Source organism: Typopeltis vanoorti, chromosome 10 (genome assembly GCF_054136105.1).
Source record: "Typopeltis vanoorti isolate ZY-2024b chromosome 10, IOZ_Tvanoo_1.0, whole genome shotgun sequence".
Classification (NCBI taxonomy): Eukaryota; Metazoa; Arthropoda; class Arachnida; order Uropygi; family Thelyphonidae; genus Typopeltis; species Typopeltis vanoorti.
This window is the reverse complement of record NC_143558.1, coordinates 107,025,024-107,050,132: the sequence shown is the minus strand read 5'-3', so window position 1 is coordinate 107,050,132 and position 25,109 is coordinate 107,025,024. Positions and strand designations below refer to the sequence as shown.

The window sequence follows — 25,109 nt, the reverse complement described above, 5'->3', positions numbered from 1 at the left end:
GTGCTTAAAGGTCAAAGCTGCATAACTAAGAGGAGACCTCCACATAGCCTTTAAAGGAATGCAGAGAACTGACCAGGGCTTTCTGACCTAATGTCCAATCCTCACTTCTCATGGTACACCCTATTAGTTATCTACCTGGAAACTGAACGAACAAGGATGGGCTGGCAATTAGCTGATCAAATTGTATTCTTACTAGCTTAAACTAAAATATAAAACGATGGTACAACAGGACAGAATTTCATGCTGGTTGAGGGTGTTGCCCGGTTAAACAAGGCCCCATCGTTTTCATCAAGGAACAAGGGCAAACAGCGAAAAGTCAGCTACTGGAACAAATCCTGAAACACACCCCAACTCAGCATCTCCAGAATTCAAGATTGGTACTATCAACAAAACAGTAAAATATACTGGAGGCTATTGAAAAAGTTCAGAAATGGAGGAAAGAATGCTGTAAAAGGAATCAGAGATGATAAAGGTGACATGAAAACTGGTGTATGGAGTAATTACTTCAAAAAATTTCTAAACGAAACAATCAGTGACAGCACAGTAGTAAAAAACACTCAAGGCATGTAATCTGGAATACATATCCATATTTGAAGTAGAAAAGCAATAAAAAACCCTGAAATGCGGAAAGGCAGTGGGAGCAGATGATATTCCAGCAGAAATGCTCAAGTATGGAGATATAAAAGTGCCTCAGAAGATAGAAATATAAGATCCGATAATGTTGCAGTCTGGACAGGTAACAGATTGATTTGGAGGAAAATTGTAGATAGGAAGTTAGTAATGATGTAAGTTTTTCATGTAGTACTATCACATTAGCTGGCCTGGTTGGCCGAGTGGTTAACGTATCTGCTCTCCAGCCAAAAGGCTGCGGGTTCGAATCCTGCCTAGGCATGAATGTTTGTGATTGTCTGTGAAAATAGTGGTGGTGGTCGGCGGGAGATGGCATTGGTGAAGATGATGACAGTAGTTGTGGTTGGTGGAGTGGTTGAGCTGGAGAGTTGTAGAGTAGGTACCCTCCCTCGATGAGTCTTGGACTCCCTGGAGGTGTTATGTAATAATAATAATGATAATATCCTTGAGGGTATTATTATTACACCCCTTGAGGGTACATTGTCAGAAATTTGATGATGATAAAGAAAACCATCCTAGATACATTTGAAAAATGTATCTAGGGTGAAAGGGGAATTTGTGAAAGGGGAATTTGCAAGCCTAATCTCAGAGCATCACTTCACTATCACCAGCGTTGTTGTTCAGCAGTGAACAACATCTTAATATAGACAAGAATTCGGCCATCTGAGCTGCATTCAGACTCTGATCAGACCACACTCGGACTATTGTTCTCAGATTTGATCCCCTGGATTTGAAGGGGATAAATTAACTGTAGAAAGGGTACAAAGGTGGATAACAAAGATGGTTTCAGGACTGTACAATGATAGTTATGAGGATAGGCTGAGAGAATGTGGACTGCAGAGTTTGGTGGATAGAAGAAGGAGAGGTGATATGATTGAGACTTTTAAACTGTTGAGAGGTGGTTACAGGATTGACACTGGGGAGTTCTTTTGCTTGGTTGAACAGCGGGAAGGAGTGATGATTTCTTTACATGGAGGGTGGCTGAACCATGGAATGCATTGCCTGATGGAGTTGTGAGAGCGAGAACGGTCAATGAGTTTAAAGAGTGTTATGATAGGCTTTGTGTTTCCTAGAAGGGATCTCCCGCATTGAGTCTTTTGACTCCATGGAAGCCGGAATAATAATAATAATAATAATAATAATAATAATAATAATAATAATATACTCTTGCTGCTAAGTGTTCATTTAGTAATTCTACCCTTTTGACTGATTCAGTTACCTCCCTACCACTGGCATTCATTAAAATCATTCTTTCATAAACATTATTTTTTTTACTTGCAGCATATTGAAAGAACTGTTTGTTATTTTTAAATTAAATTTCTTAAATTCCCTCCACAACTGTTTCTTTTTTTTTTTTTGCAGCCCCAGCTTATTCATCCATTTAACTCCCACTTGATTTACTCTCCTGACTCTAGGTATGCAGTCTGCCATTGCCTCCCTCAAACACTTCTTTACCGCTTCCCATGCATATCAACATCTATTCCTTGTAGTTTTACATGTCATGGCATCTATCCCAGCAATCTCCTAAGCTTGTGATACTTACCAGCCTTGTAATTCCACATACATCCCATCTTACCTGAAAATTCCACACATTTCGCCACCTCCAGGTCAAGACCATATGATCACTCTCACCAACGGATGGCAACGTGTTCATATTCATTATAGCCAAACTCTCGGATTCAATTACTAGATCAAGCATTCTCAAACCTCTAGTACAGTGATGGTGAACCTTTTTACCCAGGTGTGTCAAACATCTTTTTTTTTTAAATATTGACATTGTCAATGTGTCACTTGCATATCTGCATTATAAATTTAACTACATAATCATAGATGGTGACTTATACATATCATATTAGGCTATTTATTTAATAGGACATTGATATAAAATCTATGAATTCATATTATACAATTAATTTAATAAAATGAAATTACAAACTTACGTTACATTTAATGACTTTTCTGTTGTTGAGTAGTACTGGTAGAAAGTTGTTTTATAGAAGGGCTAGAGTGTGTACATTTTAATGCTACACAGGCAGCACTCAAATCATTGCTCAATCTATTTCTCCCTTTCGATATGATATTACTTAAGGCAAATAGAGTTTCACAAGAGTATGCAGAAGAGCTTTAGCAAAGATTTTAAAAGCATAAAAGTTTTCAGGAAGATTATTCCACACGCTTAGAATTTCACAGTCTGAATTTGTACACGCGGTATCATGCAGACGTTCCCGCTCAAGTTCTTCTAATTCATTTCTAAGAGCAATAAACTTTGTTTTCCAGATAGGATTACACTGGAAGTCGGCTAGTTGCATTTCTAGATCTTTTAAATCCAACCACTGAAAGCTATCTAATTTAAGATTCATGAATTCTGTTTCATCAGGATGCTTTATGAATTGGATTGTTTGTTCCAACATTCGAAATTGCTCAAATCTAGAAGAAAACTGCTCAGTTACTGACTTTAGAACTCGATAGATTGGTTCATGTTATTCATGATTTTTGGGGATGGTTTCGTTAAAAAAAATTTTCACTCTTCGGAAATACTTAAAATTGTTACTTTCTAAATCACTTTGAAATATTTTGAGTTTATTTTCAAAGCTCTCGATCGTGCCAAACATAAAATCGACAGATTTTCCGAAACTTTGCAATTGTATAGTAAGTTCATTCAGGTGCAATGAAAAATCTGTGAAAAACATCACCTTACTGAGCCAAACAGAATCGTTCAACTGAGAAAATTCGTGCTCCATGCCCTTTGCATTTAAATATAATTTAATTTAATTTAAACATTCAACAAACTGTTCAAGTACCTGGCCACAACTCAACCATCGAATATTATTGTACATTAATAGACCATTGTACACAGATTCAACTTCGCTTAAAGGTGAATTAAATTCTCGTTTGTTTAAAGCCCTGGCAGCAATAAAATTAGTTACCTTTGTCACAATTCTCATCACATCATACAAATCCTTTAAGCCTGATTTCGCACACAGTGTCTCCTGATGTATAATACAATGGAAACAAACCAGGGGATGATCAACATATTCTGTAAATTGTTTGATAAAACTAACATTACGGCCAACCATATTAGGCGTGCCATCAGTTGTAATCGAATATTATCTATGAATATTATATTTCAATAAATCTATCTGTTTCTCACGGAACGCTTTAACAACACAGTCGCATATGTCTTTACCTGTCGTGTTTTGAGGTAAATTTTCTAGCTTTATCAATTCCTTGTGCATAGAATCACCGTGAACATACTTTGCAATAATAGCCAATCGAGCTGATGACTTAATATCTGTAGTTTCGTCGAGACAAATGGAAAAACAATGGCATGAGTTCAAGTCTTGTTGTATTTGATTTTCTATACTAGCATTAATTGATATAACTCTGTCTTTAATAGTATTCCTACTTAATGATAACTCTTTCATGCACTTTACAATAGCTTCCTTATTATGAAAGTCCTCAAATAAAAATGGTGCACACTTTACGAAAGCTTTTTTAATATAATCACCTTCACTAAGTGGTTTCCGATGTTCAACAATAGTACGTGAAATACTGAAACTTGCGGCTACTAAATAAACACAGGGGTGCTTAACTGTCAAAGCTGTATAACTGAGAGGAGACCTCCACATAGCCTTTAAAGGAATGTGGAGAACTGGCCAGGGCTTCTGACCTAATGTCCAATCCTCACCTTCTCGTGGTGCACCCTGTTGGGTATCTATTTGGATACTGAACGAACGAGGATGGGCTGGCAATTTGGGATTTAGCCGACCAAATTGTATTCTTATTGGCTTAAACCAATATACAAAATGATGGTACAACATGACAAAATTTCATGCCGGCTGGGGCGTCACTCAGTTAAACAAGGCTCCCGTTGTTTTCGCCTGGGAACCAGGGCAAACATCGAAAACTCAGCTACTGGAAAAAATCTGAAAGCACACCCCAACTCAACATCACCAGAGTTAAAGATCGGTACTATCAACATAAGAAGCCTGAATGGCAAAGAAATGGAGCTAGCTGAAGAATTAGATACGTACCAGATTGACATAATAAGGGTGACTGAAACAAAAAAGACAAAAACTGGTGAGATCTTTCTGAGCAATAAATACAAAATGTTATACTCAGGAAATGACAATCAAGGAAAATAAGGAGTAGCCATAGTATTCAACACAAAATGCAAGGCTAATCTTCTTGAATGGCAGGCAGTCTCAAGTAGAATGACATGCGCAATATCAGAATGGGGAATTGGACAATGAGAACTATTTGTGAGTATTGTCCCACAGCGGGTTCTACTAAGGTAGAAATGGAGGAATTTTTTGATGCTTTAGAAAAAGCAACTGACACAATGAAAAAGGAAAAGTCGGCCCTTGTTGGGATCTAAATAGCAGAGTAGGAAATGATTGTCAGACATACAAAAATATTTTAAGAAAATTTGGAGAAAAGAGCAAAGCTAATAATAATGGCAAATATCTGTTGGATTTCTACTGAAGACATGGACTGGTTATTACTAACACCGTGTTCCAACATAAAAATGTGCACAAATTCACATGGAGAGAAGAGGCAAGGAATAAGAAAAGTCTCATTGACTATGTTATTGTTGATAGTGATGTTTTCTCCCTAGTGCAGGACATCAGAGTGTACAGAGGATTTGAAATTGGAAGTGATCACTATTTAGTCTTGTGCAGGGTAAAATTGAATTTCATATTGAAAAGAATAACATGTAAGAAAGTTTTAAAGCGAGTAAAAGTTGAGCAGCTCTCAGATGTGAACTGTAGACTAAAATACACAAAGATTATTGAAGAAAAAATGAAAGAGTTTGAGAACAGGAACCAAACCTTGGAGATTCAGTGGCAAGCCTTGAAGAAAACCCTGATCGATTCAGCCAGAGAGGCATGTGGTGACTTTGTCTGCAAGGATAGAAAAATCAGAACTCCATGGTGGACACAGGAAGTTAAAGAGACAGTAAAGGAAAAGAAGAAAGCATATCAAAAGTTCCTGGCAAATAAGGTGGCTTTTGCTCTTAGAGAATACAGAGACAAATGTAAGAAAGCAAAACACTGTGTAAAACTTGCTAAACAAAAGTCATGGGAGGACTTTGGCAAGAACATGGAAAATAAATATCAGTCTTGTTGTATTTGATTTTCTATACTATCATTCATTGATATAACTCTGTCTTTAATAGTATTCCTACTTAATAGTAACTCTTTCATGCGCTTTACAATAGCTTCTTATTATGAAAGTCCTTAAATAAAAATGGTGCACACTTTACAAAAGTTTCTTTAATATAATCACCATCACTAAGTGGTTTCCCATGTTCAACAATAGTATATGAAATACTGTAACTTGCAGCTACTAAATTTGAAGGTCCTGAAACAAATTTAACTAAAGTTCCTGATTGTGATTCTGCCAGTTTTAGATGTTGCGATATGTATTCTTTGAGTTGTTCAAAAGTGTTTTCTAGGAGCCATTTGTGCTTAGTTTCAAAATGTCTTCTTACATTTTATGTTCTACTCACAGATAGCTCACCACACAATTTACAGAGAACTTTATCGCCTCTATCAATAACACCATATTGTTCAGTCCAGGTATCTTAGAAATTTCTTCCGCTCTCTTTCTGTGATAATTTTAGTTTTTTATTAGTGCTAGCTGCCATTGTAAAAAGGGTTCACAAATTTAAAAAGAGCACAATTATATACAGCCGTAATTAAGCAGTAATAATTAATAAGAACTAACAATTACTGGAAATGAATTATACACCAGCAACTCAAATTACTTAAGTGGCAGACCATGCAAGACTACCACTACTTGTTTAAGCAGGGTTGCCAGATTTATTACCGGTACGTTCGTAGCAACCTTGTTATATTTTACTCTCTATCATGCTACTAAATAGCAGCTATTTAGTAGGCTTTGTTGCGACGTCATCATAAGTTGTTACTATTTGCATTATTTAAAAAACTTTACTGAATTTATTGCAACTATAAAAATGTTTTCATTATTTACTCAGATAAATTCAATATTTAATGCTGTGAATTATATTTTCTGTTAATATGGTTTTAAATGTTTAGAACTTGTATTACTCAGTCGAGAGACTTGGAATGCATGCATGAACGAATTTCACACAGAAATCAAATGAAAACGTTAAGTTTATAATATATAAAGCACGTATTTGAAAGTTTGTATTGTATAATATTGATAATAATTTTTATAAGTGTTTATAATATCATATGACTATGCAGCAATTATAATGATTAGGAAAGGAAACATAAATTTAAAATGCTCATTGTTTATAGGCTAGTTACAAAATTAAATAGAAATAGGCTAACTATAAAATATAATTCTTTCAGTGAACGGAAACCTACCTTTGCCTTAACTGAGAGCGATCTTACACGATTTATCGCAGTTTCTTCATCAGAATACCAAAATCTTTCAACATCCAAGGTGTGTCACCTGAAACCCTCAAGTGCGTGTCAGTGCTGACATGCATGTCATAGGTTTGCCATCACTGCTCTAGTATATTCCATTACATGCTGTCTCAGTAATTATTCCTTAGTAACTGCATAAAATCCATTTCCTCCCTCCATTTGTCCTCTCCTCCTTCCAATCTATGTTCCCAGAGATGAAATCCTCCCTAATAATTACCTGTATGCATTGGCAAACAGACTCATTGTTTGCCAATGGAGATAGTATGCCGATGCATACTATCTCCATCATCTTTTCCATCCCTTGGTCTATGGCAGCATCCTACTGTATATTTTGTTCTGGTGGCCTCAATGTCACATCATCAGACAGCCTCAAATGTGCTATTTTCACTGGCCTGCAGTTGAACATCTACTCTCTTTGTTTGCAGTTCATCGGTTATCATCAATAACATTCCTTCCTCATTCTTTTCTCTTTATCCTCCCTGAACACACTATACCCTTCACATTCTATTCCACTAACTATATCATCTTCTGTCAGTCATATCTCACTAATGCCAATAACCTTTGGCCAGGATGAACTAACCAATGCCAAAAATTCCTCCTGCTTGTTCCGAATGCTACTGGCATTAGTGTACATAAAGTGCAAAAGTCCCTTAGGCACAATCTCGATGCTTTATACTAACTATCCCATTCTGGTTTGTTACCAGTGGTACTAACTTAGGCATATTACACACATTCTTTTACATATTATACACTCAACTGCCTCATTGATTCTGCATGCACTCAACAGCTCACCCCCCTCCCCCTAAAAGATCCAGTTTCTGTACATGATTTTGTACATCCACTTTCTCTTCATTCAACAACACTTTTTCCAGTTGTCAAACACCAAATCCATTCAGAGGCAAACCACCCTTCTTGTATAAATCTTTTCATCTGTCAACTTCACTCCACACCACTCCTCCTGCATAACCTACAAATCAAGTCATTTGCTACGGCCCTCTTTCTCAGTTCTACTCTGTCATACCAAGACAACAGACTCACTATCTTAGCTCTCACTCTTTTCTTTTGCTACTTCCAGTAATTCTTTCATGTCCTCTCTCATGCCATACTTTTCTCCTTTCAAATAATTTGTTCCAGCCAATATGATCATCTGTTTCAACTTGCCCTTTTGTGCTCTAGTACTCTCACCAACATTAATTTTTGCACTCGGAAAGCATGATTCTGTCAATCTCTTGTCAATCACACCTGTTATGATTAAATCATAACAGATTTGAATTATGATTGAATCACCATACAACACTCACTCCTTGATTTTTCCTTCTCTCTCTTTTTGTGAAGCCCTCATTTCTCTTATTTATCTCGCGCTTCTTACTGTAATCAGCTGACCCACTCACCAGACCTTTCTACATTCATTCCAGCTCCTGCTTTGCCCCTGCGTATCACTCCACATAACAAAGCTATCTCCTTCATTACAGTCAACTCTTTATTCTTTACATCAGTCATATATTCTTTCGATGAACACTTTTACTCTCTCTCTCTCTCTCTCTGAATCGTGTCACATTTAATCTCTCTTTCAATCTGCCATTACATCACACATATTTTCTAGTGCATTCTAAGTTCCATCCACTACTTCAAATCTTGTGACCTGAAACACGCTTTTGACCATTGCCCCTCATTGCATTTTCACCACATTTTCTCATCTCTATTGCTTTCAAACCAAATTCCATTTGCCTTTGGTAATGGATACATTTTGCAGACATTGCAGTGGACAAAGTCCCTTTGGTTAAATTCTTTAAACAGTGACGCTTTGGAGGCCACTGTTCTTCTTCACATTGGTGCCATGTCCTATGCTACATAATTTACCATGCAGAAAATAATATTTAAACTTTTAACAAAACTAATTAACTCCACAATATAGTCTAATTCTAACACAATTTTTTTTTAGCTGATAACACTCTTTTTTTATAACCAAACAACTCAGCTTTCATGCCACCTGGCATAATTATATATATATATATATATATATTATTATAATTCATTTTACTCGGTGGGAAATATTATTAAAAAGTTTTAATGACTGATACCGAGAGATAAAGAGATGACATGGTATATTTGAAAAGATACTACTAGTCTCGTTGAATTGATCAACATCTTTAGGTATCACAATCAAAGAAATATATAAAAAATTACAGAGACTTAAAATTGCATTAACAGAACAAGTACAAAAGACAGTAGCGTGTTTGAAAACATAATGCGACCTAGAGTTCCAAATAAATGTAGACGTTTATTTGGAACTCTATAGTGTGCCGATACTGAACAGAGGCAAGGTGTACGTCAGAGAGATTGAAACTTTGGCTGTTGTTGATATGTAAAGAATCTAGAGAAATTTCTCTAGATTCAACAATCTTTCTCTCAAGCTCATCATAGCACACATGGATGTTAGAAGTTTGAGTCCAGTTCACAATGTGCTGGCGGCCTTCGTCTGAATTAACTGAAAAGAGAACGTGGCTAGAGAGAGCACTGGCTCTAATCCTGTTGTAGGAGATATCTCTACGGTGTTCTTCCAAACGTAGAAGGATGGATTTAGCAGTCTGGCTTTCCACAATCACATAAAATCTTGTACATTCCTGGAAACTAAGTTGGAAGATGTTTCTCTTTAGGTTTACTAAGTATTGAATGAAGTTTTGGGAGCGTAGTAAAGCAAGTTCTGAAGTTAAACTTCTTGAGAATTTTTTCCAGTTTTGGTGAAAGAGAGCTGATGTAAGGCAAAGAGATGAAGTCTCTGGGGGAAGAGGGATCTTAGAAGTAGTTGAGTGACTGGGGGAAAGAAATTTGTCAATTTTATTAGGAGAGAAACCATTATTAATAAAAGTTTTTTTAAGAAAAAGGAGTATTGGTGCACTCATGACAGTGTGTAGTCTATGTTTATTTGGAACTCTAGCTCGCATTTTGTTTTCAAACATGCTACTCTCTTTTATACTTGTTCTGTTAATGCAATTTTAAGTCTCTGTAATTTTTTATATATTTCTTTGATTGTGATACCTGAAGATGTTGATCAATTCAACAAAACTAGTAAAATAGTAGTATCTTTTCAAATATATCATGTCATCTCTTTATCTCTTGGTATCAGTCATTAAAACTTTTTAATAATATATATATATGTATAAGTGGCATCACATGCCTGTTTAGGTAGGGTGTGCTGTCATGTGGCTCATGCAGCCTGCGCTAAAAAATTCATGTCAACTTGACCATATATTGCATTTTTACTGATGTATAAAAGTTTTATAAGTGCATAGCACATCAGCACTCATCTTAATTGGTCCAATGCAATTAACTGTACAATAACTCTGAATACTTTATTAATTTATTAATTAATATAATTTGAAATATCGAAAGCACAAAGATCAAATGAACAATAGCAATGCTTCATGTGCACTGTTTGTGCACATGAAGGAGCAGAAAGGGTTTATGTTTCATGGTGCGATTAGATTATCATTGGTAAATACTAGAATGAAACATAGATAATTTGAATTTTGACTTGATTTTTTAAATACAGCCATATAATGTACAGAAAACGGAAAAAGTAATCATTTTGAAACTTATTATTTTTCCAGACTGAACCAAAGAAAGGCTGAAATCGCTTGTTTTACTTATTTATACACAAGTTCCAACCTCCTTCAACTATAATCATACAATCTGCAAAAGCTTTGGCAGAAAATGAGACTTTCGGTAAATTGTCAACACTGTTTCCTATTGTAGATATGGAAAAAAAGTTTGTTTATTTATAGAAAATTGAATATTAAAAACCTGTCTATATTGGTGTCCTAAACACATCAATTAACACTTTGCATACACAAAAACAGATGAAACTCAGAAAACAAAAACAGCAACTCATGACAAATGACAACATTCAATTGGATTGGTTGACAAAATAACCAATCAGAGCCACTGATTTCTGGATGCTATTGTCTCATTGCACACACTCTGCCTCACCTTCTGGATGGTTTAAAATCACAGGAACACTAAGAATTTGACCTGTTTCACCATCTATACATCTGCTTGAAGGTGTCCATATTTGTGACAGTACAATCGGGCTATTAACGGAAATGTGATGCAATATATTGCTATTTCATGGGTGTGCAAATGCACACCTAACACACTCAGAATATATGTCCCTGATATATCATCATATTCATCAGTCATTATCAATCCACTGATGGATGAAGGACTTTCTTAGATTACTCCAAAACTGTCTGCCCATGGCTCTCCTTTCCCACGTCACTCCTTCAAATCTGATGACATTGTCAATTCACCATGATTTAGGTCAGTGTTGTGGTCATTTTTCCTCTCATGGAATCCAATCCAGTACTTCTTTTGTCCGTCATTGATCTTGTCTTCAAGCAATATGACCAGCCTACTTCAGATGTTTCACTCTTCCTATGATGTCAGAGACTTTGGTTTGATTTCTTATCCATATATTCCTTTTGTGATCCAGTCTTGTGATACTGAACATACTTCTTTTCATACTAAATTGTGTTGTTCTTAATTTTTTTTTAAATTTCCTTTACATTTAGTATCCATATTTCACAGTCATATGTCAACATAGGAAGAACAAAAAAACTTTTTGTTCTTCCTATGTTTATGGTTAAAAACTTTTCTCTTCAAGCATAATGATAGTTGGCGTTTGAATATTGACTGTAATTTTCAAAATGCTTTCTACTCAAGCATTGTGCATTCTTTTAATTTCATCCATGATATTTTTGTTCCATTGATATCTGTTGTCCTAAGTATATGTAATGATCTACTTGTTTAATTTCATCATTATTGATTTTTATTATTTCTAGTTGGCCATAGCTATTGAACATAACTGTTTTGCTAGCAATTTGGAGTTAATGGATATGAGTCTGTAATTCATGAGCAGTAGAAGTAAAGATAACTGTGTCACCTGGAAAGCGTAAATGGCTTAAATATCTTCCAATCAAGAAGTCTGAATATTTCTTCTAGGCATGCTGTGAATAATTTTGGAGATATTATGTCAACCCTTTCTTATACCTCTCTGTATTTCCACAGTAGAGATGTTTCCATTGAAATGAATTGTTGCTGTGGCATTGGTGCATGCTTTTCCATTCTGCAAGCTTTGGATGCTCCAAAGCTTGCAGAATGCCTCCATAACCTCCATAACTTCCTCTGGTAGAATCTGTGGCACTTCAGTTATTTTGTAGTTGTCTTCTTCATTTAACTCATCATCCTGATATAATACTGAATAAAATTCTTCAATTCTTTTTGCTATAACATATCTATCGCTGGTTATAGTTTCATCTTGTAGTTTGACTGCAACATCTATTTATTATTGTTCATAGTTGTTTTTCAGGTCATTTTGAGACTATAGGTGTTTTCAATTGTTTGTTTGTATGAATTTACAGTTAAATTTTCTTATTTCTTCTGTGATATGTTTTCTGATTGTTTTGCACAATTCAGTGTATTATTCAATTTTATTCTGTAGATTATTTGATCATTTCATTTCTCTTCCTTTCTTCATAAGCTGTTTTGTTTCTTCAGAAATTTTGTCTTGTTTCTGTTATGTGGTACCAGCTATTTTAAGTGAGCATTGTTTTGGGTAATATTGCCATTACTTTCTGATGATCAGAACTGTCAACTATAATAAGATATATAAATCTATTTTTAGTTTATGTTGAAATATATCTTTTCTAATATTGAGTTTGTGTACATCTGTGTTTTGCTTTGATCTTCAAAACATTTTTCTTCTTTCTTTTGACAGTTTATTTGAATCTTACTGAATACCATATGATGATCACTTCAATCGTTGAAGGTGTGGATAACAGAACAGTCCTGACAGATGTTTATCTTATTGCTGAGAATAAAGTCAATTTCACTGGTTTTATATATAACCAGTATATCATCTGAACTATCCATGTCCACGTCCTGTGTGTTTTTTTCTTGAAAAAAGAATTCGTGATGTACAGGCTTTCTTTTACTGAAAATTGTATTAGCTTTGCTCCTCTGACATCTCTCCTGCCCATATCCAAAATTTTGCATTTATCTTTCATCTGATTGTTGTATACCAATTGTAGCATTAAAGTCTCCCATTACAATTCTGAAATGTTTTCCTTTATTGTAAAGCATCATGACAGAAGTCTTCAATTTCTTCATCAGTATGGCTTATTGTTAGTGCATAGACTTGGATGATCTTAGAGCATATCTTTTTCAGATTTGGACAACAATGCTTGCTATTCAATTGGATATACTGTCAAATTCTATTATGTTGTTCAATTTTTTCTTAATCACAAATCCAACACTACTGATTCTTTCCTTATCTTGGCCTCTATAATACAGTATGTCTCTGCTTTTTAATTGAAGAATTTCTTCACCGTTACATCTAACAGTCCAAGAATGTCCCATTTTAGTACCTTTAGCTCTTCAGTTAGTTCAGTTAGCCATGTTTCACTGCTCAGAGTCCTACAGTTTAAAGTTCCAAGGTCTAGTTTCCAATGGCAACGTAATCTGATTATCCACGGATTCTTAGCACCCTCTGCTTTCATGTTTAACTGCCTGCTGCTATAGGTAGTAACAATCTGGCCTCCAGGAATGGAGGAGCATTTTATTTCTGGTTGATTCATCTTGAAAGATTGGAAGACACACACACACACACATATATATATAAACAAAGAATATGATTAACCAAAATGAAAAGATATTTAATCTCTTTTGAAATTACCTTATATTTTCTAGAACTTCTCGTAATGTTGCAGCATCCATTTTTTCCTATGGCAGAAAACAGAAATGATATATATAATATATCACTACTTAGAAGATTAAATGTTAATAAGACAGCTTGATAATGCACCATATCCTTATATCCTTACTGAAATGCCAAATATATAATTTTGAAACTTCAGAATATTTTCTACTATGTAAGAATGCACAATTATACCCCAGTTCCCATCCCCCTCCACCCAAAAAAAACTATGTATGTCTACATATAAATGATGTTATACTTATTTAAACATAAACCACCTACAGATACATTTACTACAGCGCCTACTAAAAAAAAAAGGTAGGAGATATCTAAAATAAACCTATATAATTATAAATCACCTCACAAGAATACAAGAAAAATTACTTATTTACTATGACTACGTTCATTGTCTAATGAACGTAGTCATAGTAAATATGTAAATCATGTTAATCTGAAAGTGACAATGCCTACACTTTAATGAACTCACATTAAACATCTCCTGCACTGTATTTTTCTAAGGCAACCTTTTCAAAATTAATGGCTTCTTCAGTTTTTAACATGTGCATGCAGTAAGTAACCATTTTTTTTAAAAGTCTATTATAGTACATATTATAGTACAATAATAAATTCTACTAGACAAGAAATTATATTTTTGTTTGAATCTTTTACCCAGGTATGAGCAAACAAAAGATGGCATGTAATGAGTCTTTGCAACTAAGCTACTTGTATATGGAGACTGTTGGGTTCACAGATTGTCTAAATATCCCATATCACATACCCATTTGGATGAGTATAATAGTGGTAGACATTATAAGATGGATTACTACCTAGGCTTAGTTAAACTTTATTGTGTAAAAGTAAAGGGATATTCATCAGATGCCAAGAGAAGTATAGGGATGAAAGAAAACAATGAAAGACAGATGGAGAATAGAAAATAAGAGATAGAAAAAATGCCTCAACTGATTAATATCATAATGTAGCCAAAGGTTATCTTTTTCTATTTTTCACCAGTCACACACAGCTGAAGAACCAAAAGACCAATTGGAACCAAAATTCAGAAATGATTGATGTGTATATATGTACACATACAGACATGCATACAGACACATACAGACTTACTACCTAAGCATCAGGCTAACCACCTGATGCTAAGGTAGTTAGTCATGTTTAAATTAACAACCATGATGGAGAATAGAAAATAAGAGATAGAAAAAATGCCTCAACTGATTAATATCATAATATAGCCAAAGGTTATCTTTTTCTATTTTTCACCAGTCACACACAGCTGAAGAACCAAAAGACCAATTGGAACCAAAATTCAGAAATGATTGATGTGTATATATGTACACATACAGACATGCATACAGACTTACTACCTAAGCATCAGGCTAACCACCTGATGCTAAGGTAGTTAGCCATATTTAAATTAACAACCTTGATCTGACCTTCAGTACCAGGGATTGCTCTTTAGCATCCTTGTGGATGATCCTAAGACCACAACAAGCCCAGAGGATGGAAGAGTGTGAAATAACTCTCATAATAAGAATAGACAAAATTTTATCTTCTCACAATGAATGTTATTCTGTGGTCTGCACCACTTTACCAAAAAAAATGCATCACCTGGAATGCATCTTTCAAAATATAAAAATCAAAAGACTGAATGAATTTCCATAATATAATGATGTAAAGCATTTTTATGTCATATTACTGATTTGTCAAAACCATGTTTTTTTTTTTTTAATTTTCCATAAATGAGATTTTGACTCATTAATTATAAATATTTAAATTCTCTTTCTACTGCTAATTGGAATGGGAGAGGTTTTTCTTTTTCACTGTTTATGTGGTCCCAACCCACGAAAGGTTTATGTAAACCTGTAGTGCATTCATACCATGGCCAAGTTGAGGAGATATATATATATTTTCCTTCCTATTTTTATTTTAGATATATGTTAGAAAGAATTTCATAAACAGGAGATCATGCATAATCACCAAAAATTATGAATAATCGCTAAACTTATTGAACATTATAGTTAACATTTATGAATTTATCAACATCAGCAGTCGTTATGTATATTCTTACTTTGATTAATGAATGTTTTTGACTGGTAGGTAGAGGTTAGTCACATATTGTCCCAATTATGTCACATCATCCATTTACCAGTAGGTAGAAAATCAAGACATACTGAGTATTTGGCTTGAAACCAATCAAACAACAAAATGGAGCAATGGTTTACATTTTGTACCATTCAAGGAAAAATCGAGCGTACCATGAAGGAATAAAATGCAGTCCCTATTAAGTTATGCTCAGCCATCCTATAAAAATTTAAAAACTTCAAATTTACCTCAAGAAACTTTACAATTTTTAAGAACAGAAGAAGAAGAATTGGAGCAGATAATAAATGGATCTGATAAAGAACATGGTGTAGAATCTAATGAAGGAGACTGTGTTGATGCCAATGAACATCTTTCTGATGGTGAAAAATTTTCATGCAGAATACTTTGGTGATGAACATGTTTATGAAAGAGATAAAGAAGGAGCAAAAGGACAAAGTAATTACTAATTATATGAAGAGCCAAAGGCTTCAATTCGGCGATATGAACTTATTTAAGTTAAGGGATGTTTCTTAGCCGAATAAGAAACTCAGAGTTTCTTTATAGAAACTATATAAAGTTTGGCGATTCCAAGCATAAGCAAATACCTGGATAGTGCTGCATCCTTGAAGATAGTACAAGCTGAGGCAACTCATAGAAAGGGTGGAGCAAGCTCCGATCACTATTCTTGATATTTACCCATAATGTGAACTTAACTCCTAGGAGCTGTATTATTGTTCGACATTATGAGAGAAGGTCACTACCCAGACCAGTTTCGACCTTTTTTGAGGTCTCATCAGTGAGTAGGTAGACCTAGTTAATACCAAGTTTGGCAAACAGAACTTGCATCCCTTTTATGAGAATTGCAAAGAAGGTGTCCTAATAAATTACTAATTATATGAGGAGCCAAAGGCTTCAATTCGGCAACATGAACTTATTTAAGTTAAGGGATATTATATCCCATAATGTTTCTTAATAAGAAACTCAAAGAGTTTCATGCCGAATATAGAAACTACATAAAGTTTGGCGATTCCAAGCGTAAGCAAATACGTAGAGAGTGCAGCACCTGATCCTTGAAGGTAGTGCAAGGTTGAAGCAAGGACAAAGTAAGGTTGAAGTACTTAAGGAAAATCACAAACAAGAAGATAAAACAAAAAACAGCAGAGACTGAAGAAAGAAAGGAAGACAATAAAAAATAAAAAATGGCAAAGGACAATTTAGGATTGCAAGCCAATAAAAGAGAAACCGATTGTGCAAAGGAAGGAGACACTGTAAGACTACAAATACAAGACACTGATAGAGCTATAAGTGATTCAAGGAATCTTTTGGCTGAAGTAAATGAAAAATTATGTCAGTTATTACGAAAGAAATCAGTTTACTATTTCTAATGAAGAATTTATAAAGCGTGAATAGGTTCCTCAAAAAACAATAAGTTTAACCATAATGCAAAGCACATCTCCGTGCAAACATGTATAATGCTATGCATTATGGGAAAGGTCACTACCCAGACCAGTTTCAACCTTAATTGAGGTCTCTTCAGTGGGAGCCAGACCCAGAGGAGATACCAAGGTTGAAGCAATGCAGAAGTCATATTTCCATATGCCAGTTGCCAAAAGGTGTCACATCTTATTAAATTTCTCTGGATTAGAGAAAGACGTTGGAAGTTTTTTCCACCTTTGTCACAAGTTGCCCCAGTCCTGAAGATACTTCAGGTGCAAAGTTTGTTTGCTTACACTTGGATAAAGGATTAAACTAAATATATAATTTATAGTCTAACCAAGTGGTAAAAAACTTCCAACATCTTTCTCTAATCCAGAGTAATTTAATAATGAGGTGTGACATCTTTTGGCAACTGGCATATGACTTCTGCATTGCTTCAACCTTATCACCTCTGGGTCTGGCTCCCACTGAAGAGACCTCAATAAAGGTCGAAAACAGACTGGGCAGTGACCCTTCCTATAATGCATAGCATTATACATGTTTGTAAGGAGATGTGCTTTGCATTATGGGATGCTAAGGAAAGTGATGTGAACTCAGTCCACCTTTGCCACGAGCTGTCCCAGTCCTGAAGATACTTCAGGTGCAAACTTTGTTTGCTTACACATGGATCAAGGATTAAACTAAATATATAATTTATAGTCTAACCAAGTGGGAAAAAACTTCCAACAGCTTTTTTATTGTGTCAGTGAACAATAGGTGGAAGGTGACTAAGACCTGGAAGGTGGCTGAGAATATGGAATTTTCAGTAAAGAGGGTTTGATATGGAAATACAATGCTGGGACCTTGGAGAAACTTAGAAAATTGCTTGGAGCAGTATCGTGGGAGGATATACTCCAGGGAAAAGATGCTAGTAATCCATGAGAAGTGGTAAAGGGATGTTTGAAGGAACAAGTAGCTAACTGCATACCAAGAGTTAAGAGAACTAATAAATTGGGAATTAAATGGATGAGTTACAGCATTAAGATGGAGTTAGAAAGAGAAGTATGTAGAAGAGATTCATAGATAGAGGTGACTAGCAAGTCCACGACCAATATAAAACACAGACCAGAAGAGTGACTGTTATGGTAATGAAGGCAAAACAAAATATGAGAAGAGATTAGTCAAACAAGCCAAGAGTAATCCAAAAGAATTATTTTAGTATGCGGCAAGAAAAGAAAGAATTACTACAACAGAATGATTATGAAGAATGCAGATGATAGGGAAATGACTGAAGCAGATGAACTAGTTGAATTATTGGGTAATAATTTAGCAATAGTGATGATATTACCATAATAGATATCACAAGGATTAATGCCAAAGCAAAGTAAAGATAGAGAAAGTTGAGGAATGTAGGATATTACAGAATCTGGATGTCAATATAGCTATGAATTTGGATGGGATATCAGCTCATGTATTATGAAAATAAGCTTTGTATATAAAAATAGTTTTATTGCATAACAGTGGTTTCCAAGACCAAAGTAAATAATTATAGGCCAATTAGCATTACAGAAATGGTAGCCAAAGTACTGGAGAAGTTGGTTAAAGAGAAAATTCAGGAATGGATGGATAGGAATGGGATACTGTATAGGGGGCAGCATGCTTTTATGTAGGGTAGGTCATACTTCAGTAATTTACTTTCTTTAACAAAGTGACAGCCAATTTGGATAAAGGTAATGGCTACACGATCATACTATTGGACTTCAGAAAAGCATCTGATAGGATATCTCATGGATCCTAATACATAAATTACATCAGATGGTTATGGATATAAATATGGTGATGTGGGTAAGAGGGCGGGTGATGCAGAGATACCAGACTGTAGTTTATACAAGTGCACAGTCCTGTGGAAGGTCTATAACTAATGGCATGCCACAGGGCTCTGTACTTAGGCTACTATTATTTAATTTGTTTATTAATGATATAGGAAATTATCTGAGGGTAAATATATCCAGTTGTTTGCAGATGATGTAAAATTAGGTACAGCAATAGTCAATGAAGATGATGTTGATATTTTACAGGATGATTTAAATAGACTGGCAGTACGGGTAAAGAAGAATGGGTGGCAAAATGATATGGCAAAATGTAAAGTTATGAATTTTGGAGTGAAAAGATTACCAGCTGTGTACCATATTGATGGGACTGTACTTCAGGTACTTGATGAAGCCAAGTGATTTGGGAGTGTTGATGCCTGTATATAATAATAATTTTTTTTTTATTTGGGTGTAGTAAATATTTATATTTGCAATATTTAAAGAATTGCATTTAATTTTTTTTTTCATTTTTTGATACAATTGATTTAATAAATTTTACTTGATTTGACATTTTATTAATAAATTACTAATTAAATTTTTGTCTCTGTAATTTTGCCCAATTTGGACACAACTGATAAGTTCTTTATGAATTGCGTGCTTTTTTTAATGATTATTTATACTTACATTTATAATATCAGGATATGCTAGCAATTTGAGATTTAGTCGTGCAAATTGTATTCTTACTGGCTTAAACTGTAATGCAAAATGATGGTGTAACATAACTGAATTTCATGGTGCCTGGGGCACAGTTAAACAAGACCACCAAATGTTTCATCAGGGAACTGGGACAAACAGTGAAAAGTCAATTACTGGAAAAAATCCCAACTCAACATGAGCAGAGTTAAAGATTAACAACATTAACATAAGAAGCATCAATGGAAAAGAAACAGCACTAACTGAAAAAAGAACCACATTGATATAATAGATGTTATTGAAACAAAGTGAGATTTTTCTGAGAAACAAGCACAAGATCTTACATTCAGGCAACAACACTCAGGGGAAAAGGAGTAGCAATATCATTCGACACTAAATATGAGGATAATCTTCTTGAATGGTAACCAATATCAAGTAGAGTGATGTGGGCAAATATCAGAATGGAAAACAGGACAATGCAACTTATTTGTGCCTATGATCCCACAGAGGGTTCTAATAAAGAAGAAATGGTAGACTCAGAAAGGTAAAGAGGCAGAAACAAAAAGAAGAAAGCATATCGAAAGTTCCTGACAGAAAGTCAGCTTGGACTCTTACTGAATACAGAGAAAAGTGTAAGAAAGCAAAGAAGTGTATAAAACTATCTAAACAGAAGTCACGGGAAGATTTCGGTAGGAATATACAAAATAAATATCAGGAAGATAGCAAAATATTCTGGAGGCTATTAAAATAGCTTAGTAATGGAAGAAGCAATAACATAAAAAGAATTAGGAATGATGCTAAAAATGACATGAGAAGGTAAAGATATTCTAGATGTCTAGAATGATTACTTTGAAAGACTGATAAATGAAACAAACACTGATAGCATCGTGGTCGAAAACACTCAGCAGGAATGCAATCGGGAATACATATCAATACTTGAAGTAGAAAAAGCCATCAAAACCCTGAAAAGGCAAGTGGAATAGATGATATTCGACCAGAAATGCTCAAATAGGGAGGTATACGTTTTACTATCTGCACTGCATACTTCAGAAGGCCTGGTCACAGGATCAAATTCTGGTATTCTTGTATTCAAAAGTATTTTTGATGAACAGCTAAGAAAACTGTGGAAAGGAAGCTTGGAGAAGAACAAGCTGGATTCAGACCAAACAGAGATTCTCAGGATCAGATTTTCCATTTAAGATAAAGCATTGAGAAATCATAGGAATATAAAAAGGATGGGTATTTAAGTTGTGTAGAACTGAAAAAGGCATATGACAGGGTGCGAAGAGAATAGCTGGAATACAATACAGTGATACGGTGCAAATAGAACATTACGTCAAGTAATAATTAGCCTATATTTGAGTTGTAAGTTAGCAGTTTGAATTGAAGAATGTACAGGAAGGTAGTTGGGTGTTATATGAGATGTAAAACACAGGTGTACATTATCATCATCATATGTATCAAGGATTTAGGCCTAGTATGGCCTGTTCCGCCTTAGAAGTCATCGTTAAATCGTTTAAGAGGACGTCCTGGTTTTCTTTTTCCTAATGGCTTGTACTTTAAGGCTTGTTTTGGTAATCTTTGGGTGTACATTATCTCCATGGTTATTCATTATCTATATGGATCACATTATTAAGGAATGTGACATTAAACCTATTATCAAAATTCGAGATGTTAATCTCATCTCTTTACTTTATGCATATGAGGTCTCTAAATAGATCCAGTACAAGTAAGCAGGATTCTGTGATTAAATTGAATAACTCAATTTCATCCTGAATGGAGAACCTATATAAAAAATAAAAAATAAAAAAAAAAAAAACATTTCAGGTATTTTGGTACAATTTTTAGTGAAGATTGTAAATTAAATATGGAAATAGAATTAGCAATGGTACGCTAGGAAGTCAGCAGAATAAATTTATATGGAATAAGAGAGAAATTAGTCAAAACAGTGTTTGAACCAATTTCATCTTATGGATCTAAGAGCTGAGTTAGAAATACATTTGATCAAAAGACTAGGGACCACAGTTATAAGAGTTCTGAGAAGGATTATGTGAGTGAACAGATGTCTATGGTAGTAGCATACAAAAATGAGGATTTTACAAAAGAACCTGACATTGTCGTTTAGGTTCTTTTGCAATATCCTGATGTGTTAGCAGGGTTGATCTCGAGTGGTATGGTCACTTAAATAGAACAAGAGGGGAAAGGTTAACAAAACTTTTTCATGAATGACAGGGCAAAAAACCCTGAGGAAGACCAAGATCTAAGTGGATTGATACAGTAAAAAATTAAGTGCTGTAGGGCACAGAAATTTAAGATTTGATAATACTGTAATCTTGACAGGTAAGAGATTTAGAGGAAAATTGTTGATAGGAAGTTAGTAATTATGTAACTTTTTTCACATAGTACTATCATATGTGAGAGTAATAGTTAATCAGGGTGATTAAAATAGGCTGACAGTATAGGCAAAACATAATGGATGTCAATTTATGTAAAAAAGAGTAAAGTTATGCATTTTAGAATACAAAGATTACAAGATCGCAAAAGCTGTGTACCACACTGATGGAACTATACTCCCAGAAATTGAAGTCAGGGATCTGGGGACAGTACTAGATAGATAGATAGAGCTGAAGTTTAGAGGGCACATTGCTAAATTCACCAGGGTAGCTCACAGGATTAGTTGGTTATTGAAGAATACACTAACAAGTAGAGATAAATGAGTTGTCATTTCTTTTTTATAAAGCCTTGATATGACTACATCTGGATTAGCTCAGGTCTGGTCACCTGGGTTTCTTGGAGATGAGGAGGTGGTGGAGAGAATCCAGAGGAGAATGACCAAGATGGTGAGTGGTCTATGAAATGCTCCCTATGAGGATAGATTGAAGTTTTGTGGATTGCAAAAGTTGGTTAATAGGCGAAACAAGGAAGTTATGATCGAAATTTTAGTTACTTAAAGTATTTTATAGGACTGATGCAGGAGAAATGCTTCCACACTTGGCTAGTGAGGGTAGAACAAGGTCATAAACTGGAAGTTGGGTAAGAGTGCAGTTAGCAAGAGAATGAGAACTAGATTGTTTGCTTGGAGAGTGGTGAAAGAATGGAATGAGATCCCAGTCTAAATCAGTGTGAGTGCTTTGTCTGTTATTGGTTTCAAGGAGAGGTAAGATAGATACTATGTTGATAGTTTGACTCTCCCACAATGGAGACCAACCATGGAATCCAAAGAATTAAAAATAATTAAAATAAAAACACAAAATTTACATCTGCAGTCATGACTATGGTCAATTAGGCTTTGCAGACCAGGCTTTAGATACAGCTCATTGAAACAATTGGAAAAAGACTACTGTGCTTCATCACATTAAATTTAGAAGAGAAAGACTATTTTTTTAAATCTGCAGTTGCTCTCAGAAAACAGCCTAATTTTAAAAAATATGATTGCATTAAACTTCCCGAAATATGGGAAACACTAATAGTTCAAGATCCCAGTTTATATCCTAGGGTGCCAACAGGTGCCCACAGATTGCACCCCACCTAGTTAGGACTCTAGTATTTCGTCGAAGTGTTTTTTCACTTAGTTCTGTGCCGCCTTTGTGTGTGTATGTGTTACAAGTCTTAAAATAGTGGAAGAATTAAAGATCATTTTTAATCTTTTTTCAGTCCTGTTTCACTCCATTTAGCCTCTAACATGATAATGCAAAGAACCTGCACAAATATGGATTATATTATATGGATAATATGATAAGGCAAGCCTTCTATGGATTTCTGAGCACAGATCCAGTCACCTAGCTATGCTGGCAATAGGGAAACACTGGAAAGTACAAGCAAATATCTGTCTTAAGTCTTTGAAATGTTGAGTAGGGGGACAGATTAAGGGAATTTGGTCTGCAAAGCTTGATAGAGAGTAGGAGGATTTTCAGTGATAAGGTAATGAGAGGATCCTATCTGATAGAGACAGGGGGAATTATTGCATGGGATAATGGGTGAACATGATGTCATCTATGAAAACTGTACAAAGGTCATATGAATAAGAAAATGAAAATGGAATTTTTTGCATGACAGGTATAGTGTTCCAAAGTTGAATGTCTTCATGGCAAGATATGACAGTTATTATATATGTACAGATTAGTTTTGACATTACTTCAGGCTTATGCTTAAACTTGGGTATAGGATTAAAATTTCTTGTCAAGCATAATAACAGAATATATTGGGTGAGAGTTTTCTTCACAGCATTTGAAGAACTTCTGATAAAGAGTACAGCTAAAGGGATATCTGCTAACTGTGGTGGTGTTCTTATTTAAAAATTCTTTCTTCTTCAACCTTTACTGAAGTCTCATCAGCAGGAACTAGATTCAGGGAAATACTGAAAACTAAATCAATGCAAAACATATTTTCCATATACAAGAGCAAAATAGAGCATGCCATATTATGGAAATCATTTGAATCAAAGTTGTATAAGTTTTTTTGCTTGGTTAGAAAGTTTATTATAATTAACTTTCTAAAATTATAAAACAAACATTTGCACATGAAGTATCTTCACAACTAGGTATATAGAGGCTATTGACTTTAGTTGCAGTAAGAGCTATGATTATGATGACAAAGTGTAAACATATCATGCTTACACTTTGTAGTACTAAGGTTGGCTAATTCCATGGCATTTATGTATATTAAGCAATACAGAAACCCTGCTCTACACACTGCATCTGATAATTTTGCAAGTAACTTCAGTAAAATATATGGTGAACAATAATAATTCACTGTGCAGTCTGAACAAGAAGAACCATTTTGAATCAAAAATTGTTATAAGAAAAATATTAAAGCTATTATTCTTTTTCATGGGAATAATAGCACTATTCTTTCCAAAACAATGCGTGCATTGCCTACCAGACTTCTTCAATATGGGGAAAAAAAAAAGCCACATTTTCAATAAGACAAGTAAACATAACTGTACAAAAGGAGAAAATGGCTAAATAAATGTTACGATAAAATATGTTATCCATTAAAATTGAAATATGATTATACTGTTACACTCTGCATGAAGTAACGAGCCAAGATGAATATCTCCAATTTTGATTTCAGGTCTGATGCCACTTTCCTCTATATTGTTATCCATATGGATAATGAATAAGAGTGAAGATAGAATTTGCTTTCTTGCCTTACACCCAATTTTGATGAAACTATTTTCCTGTACCTGCTTCATTTACTCCAAAACTGTAACATTTCAAACACTTTTCTCTTGCACCTCATCATATGGCTAATGAGACTCATCAGAGGAAGAGTCCGAGAAGATCACAGTAC

At 34.7% G+C, this 25,109-nt stretch overlaps 1 protein-coding gene across 1 annotated transcript in view; it reads right to left on the bottom strand.

Annotated features, from left to right (window-relative positions):
- BBS1 (Bardet-Biedl syndrome 1) overlaps window positions 1–25,109 on the bottom strand; it is a 338,055-nt gene that overhangs the window by 215,012 nt on the left and 97,934 nt on the right. Inside the window, exon 5 of the mRNA XM_090399338.1 lies at window positions 13,783–13,829. Coding sequence (XP_090255464.1) covers window positions 13,783–13,829 — 47 coding nt within the window. The remainder of the gene's footprint in view (window positions 1–13,782; window positions 13,830–25,109) is intronic.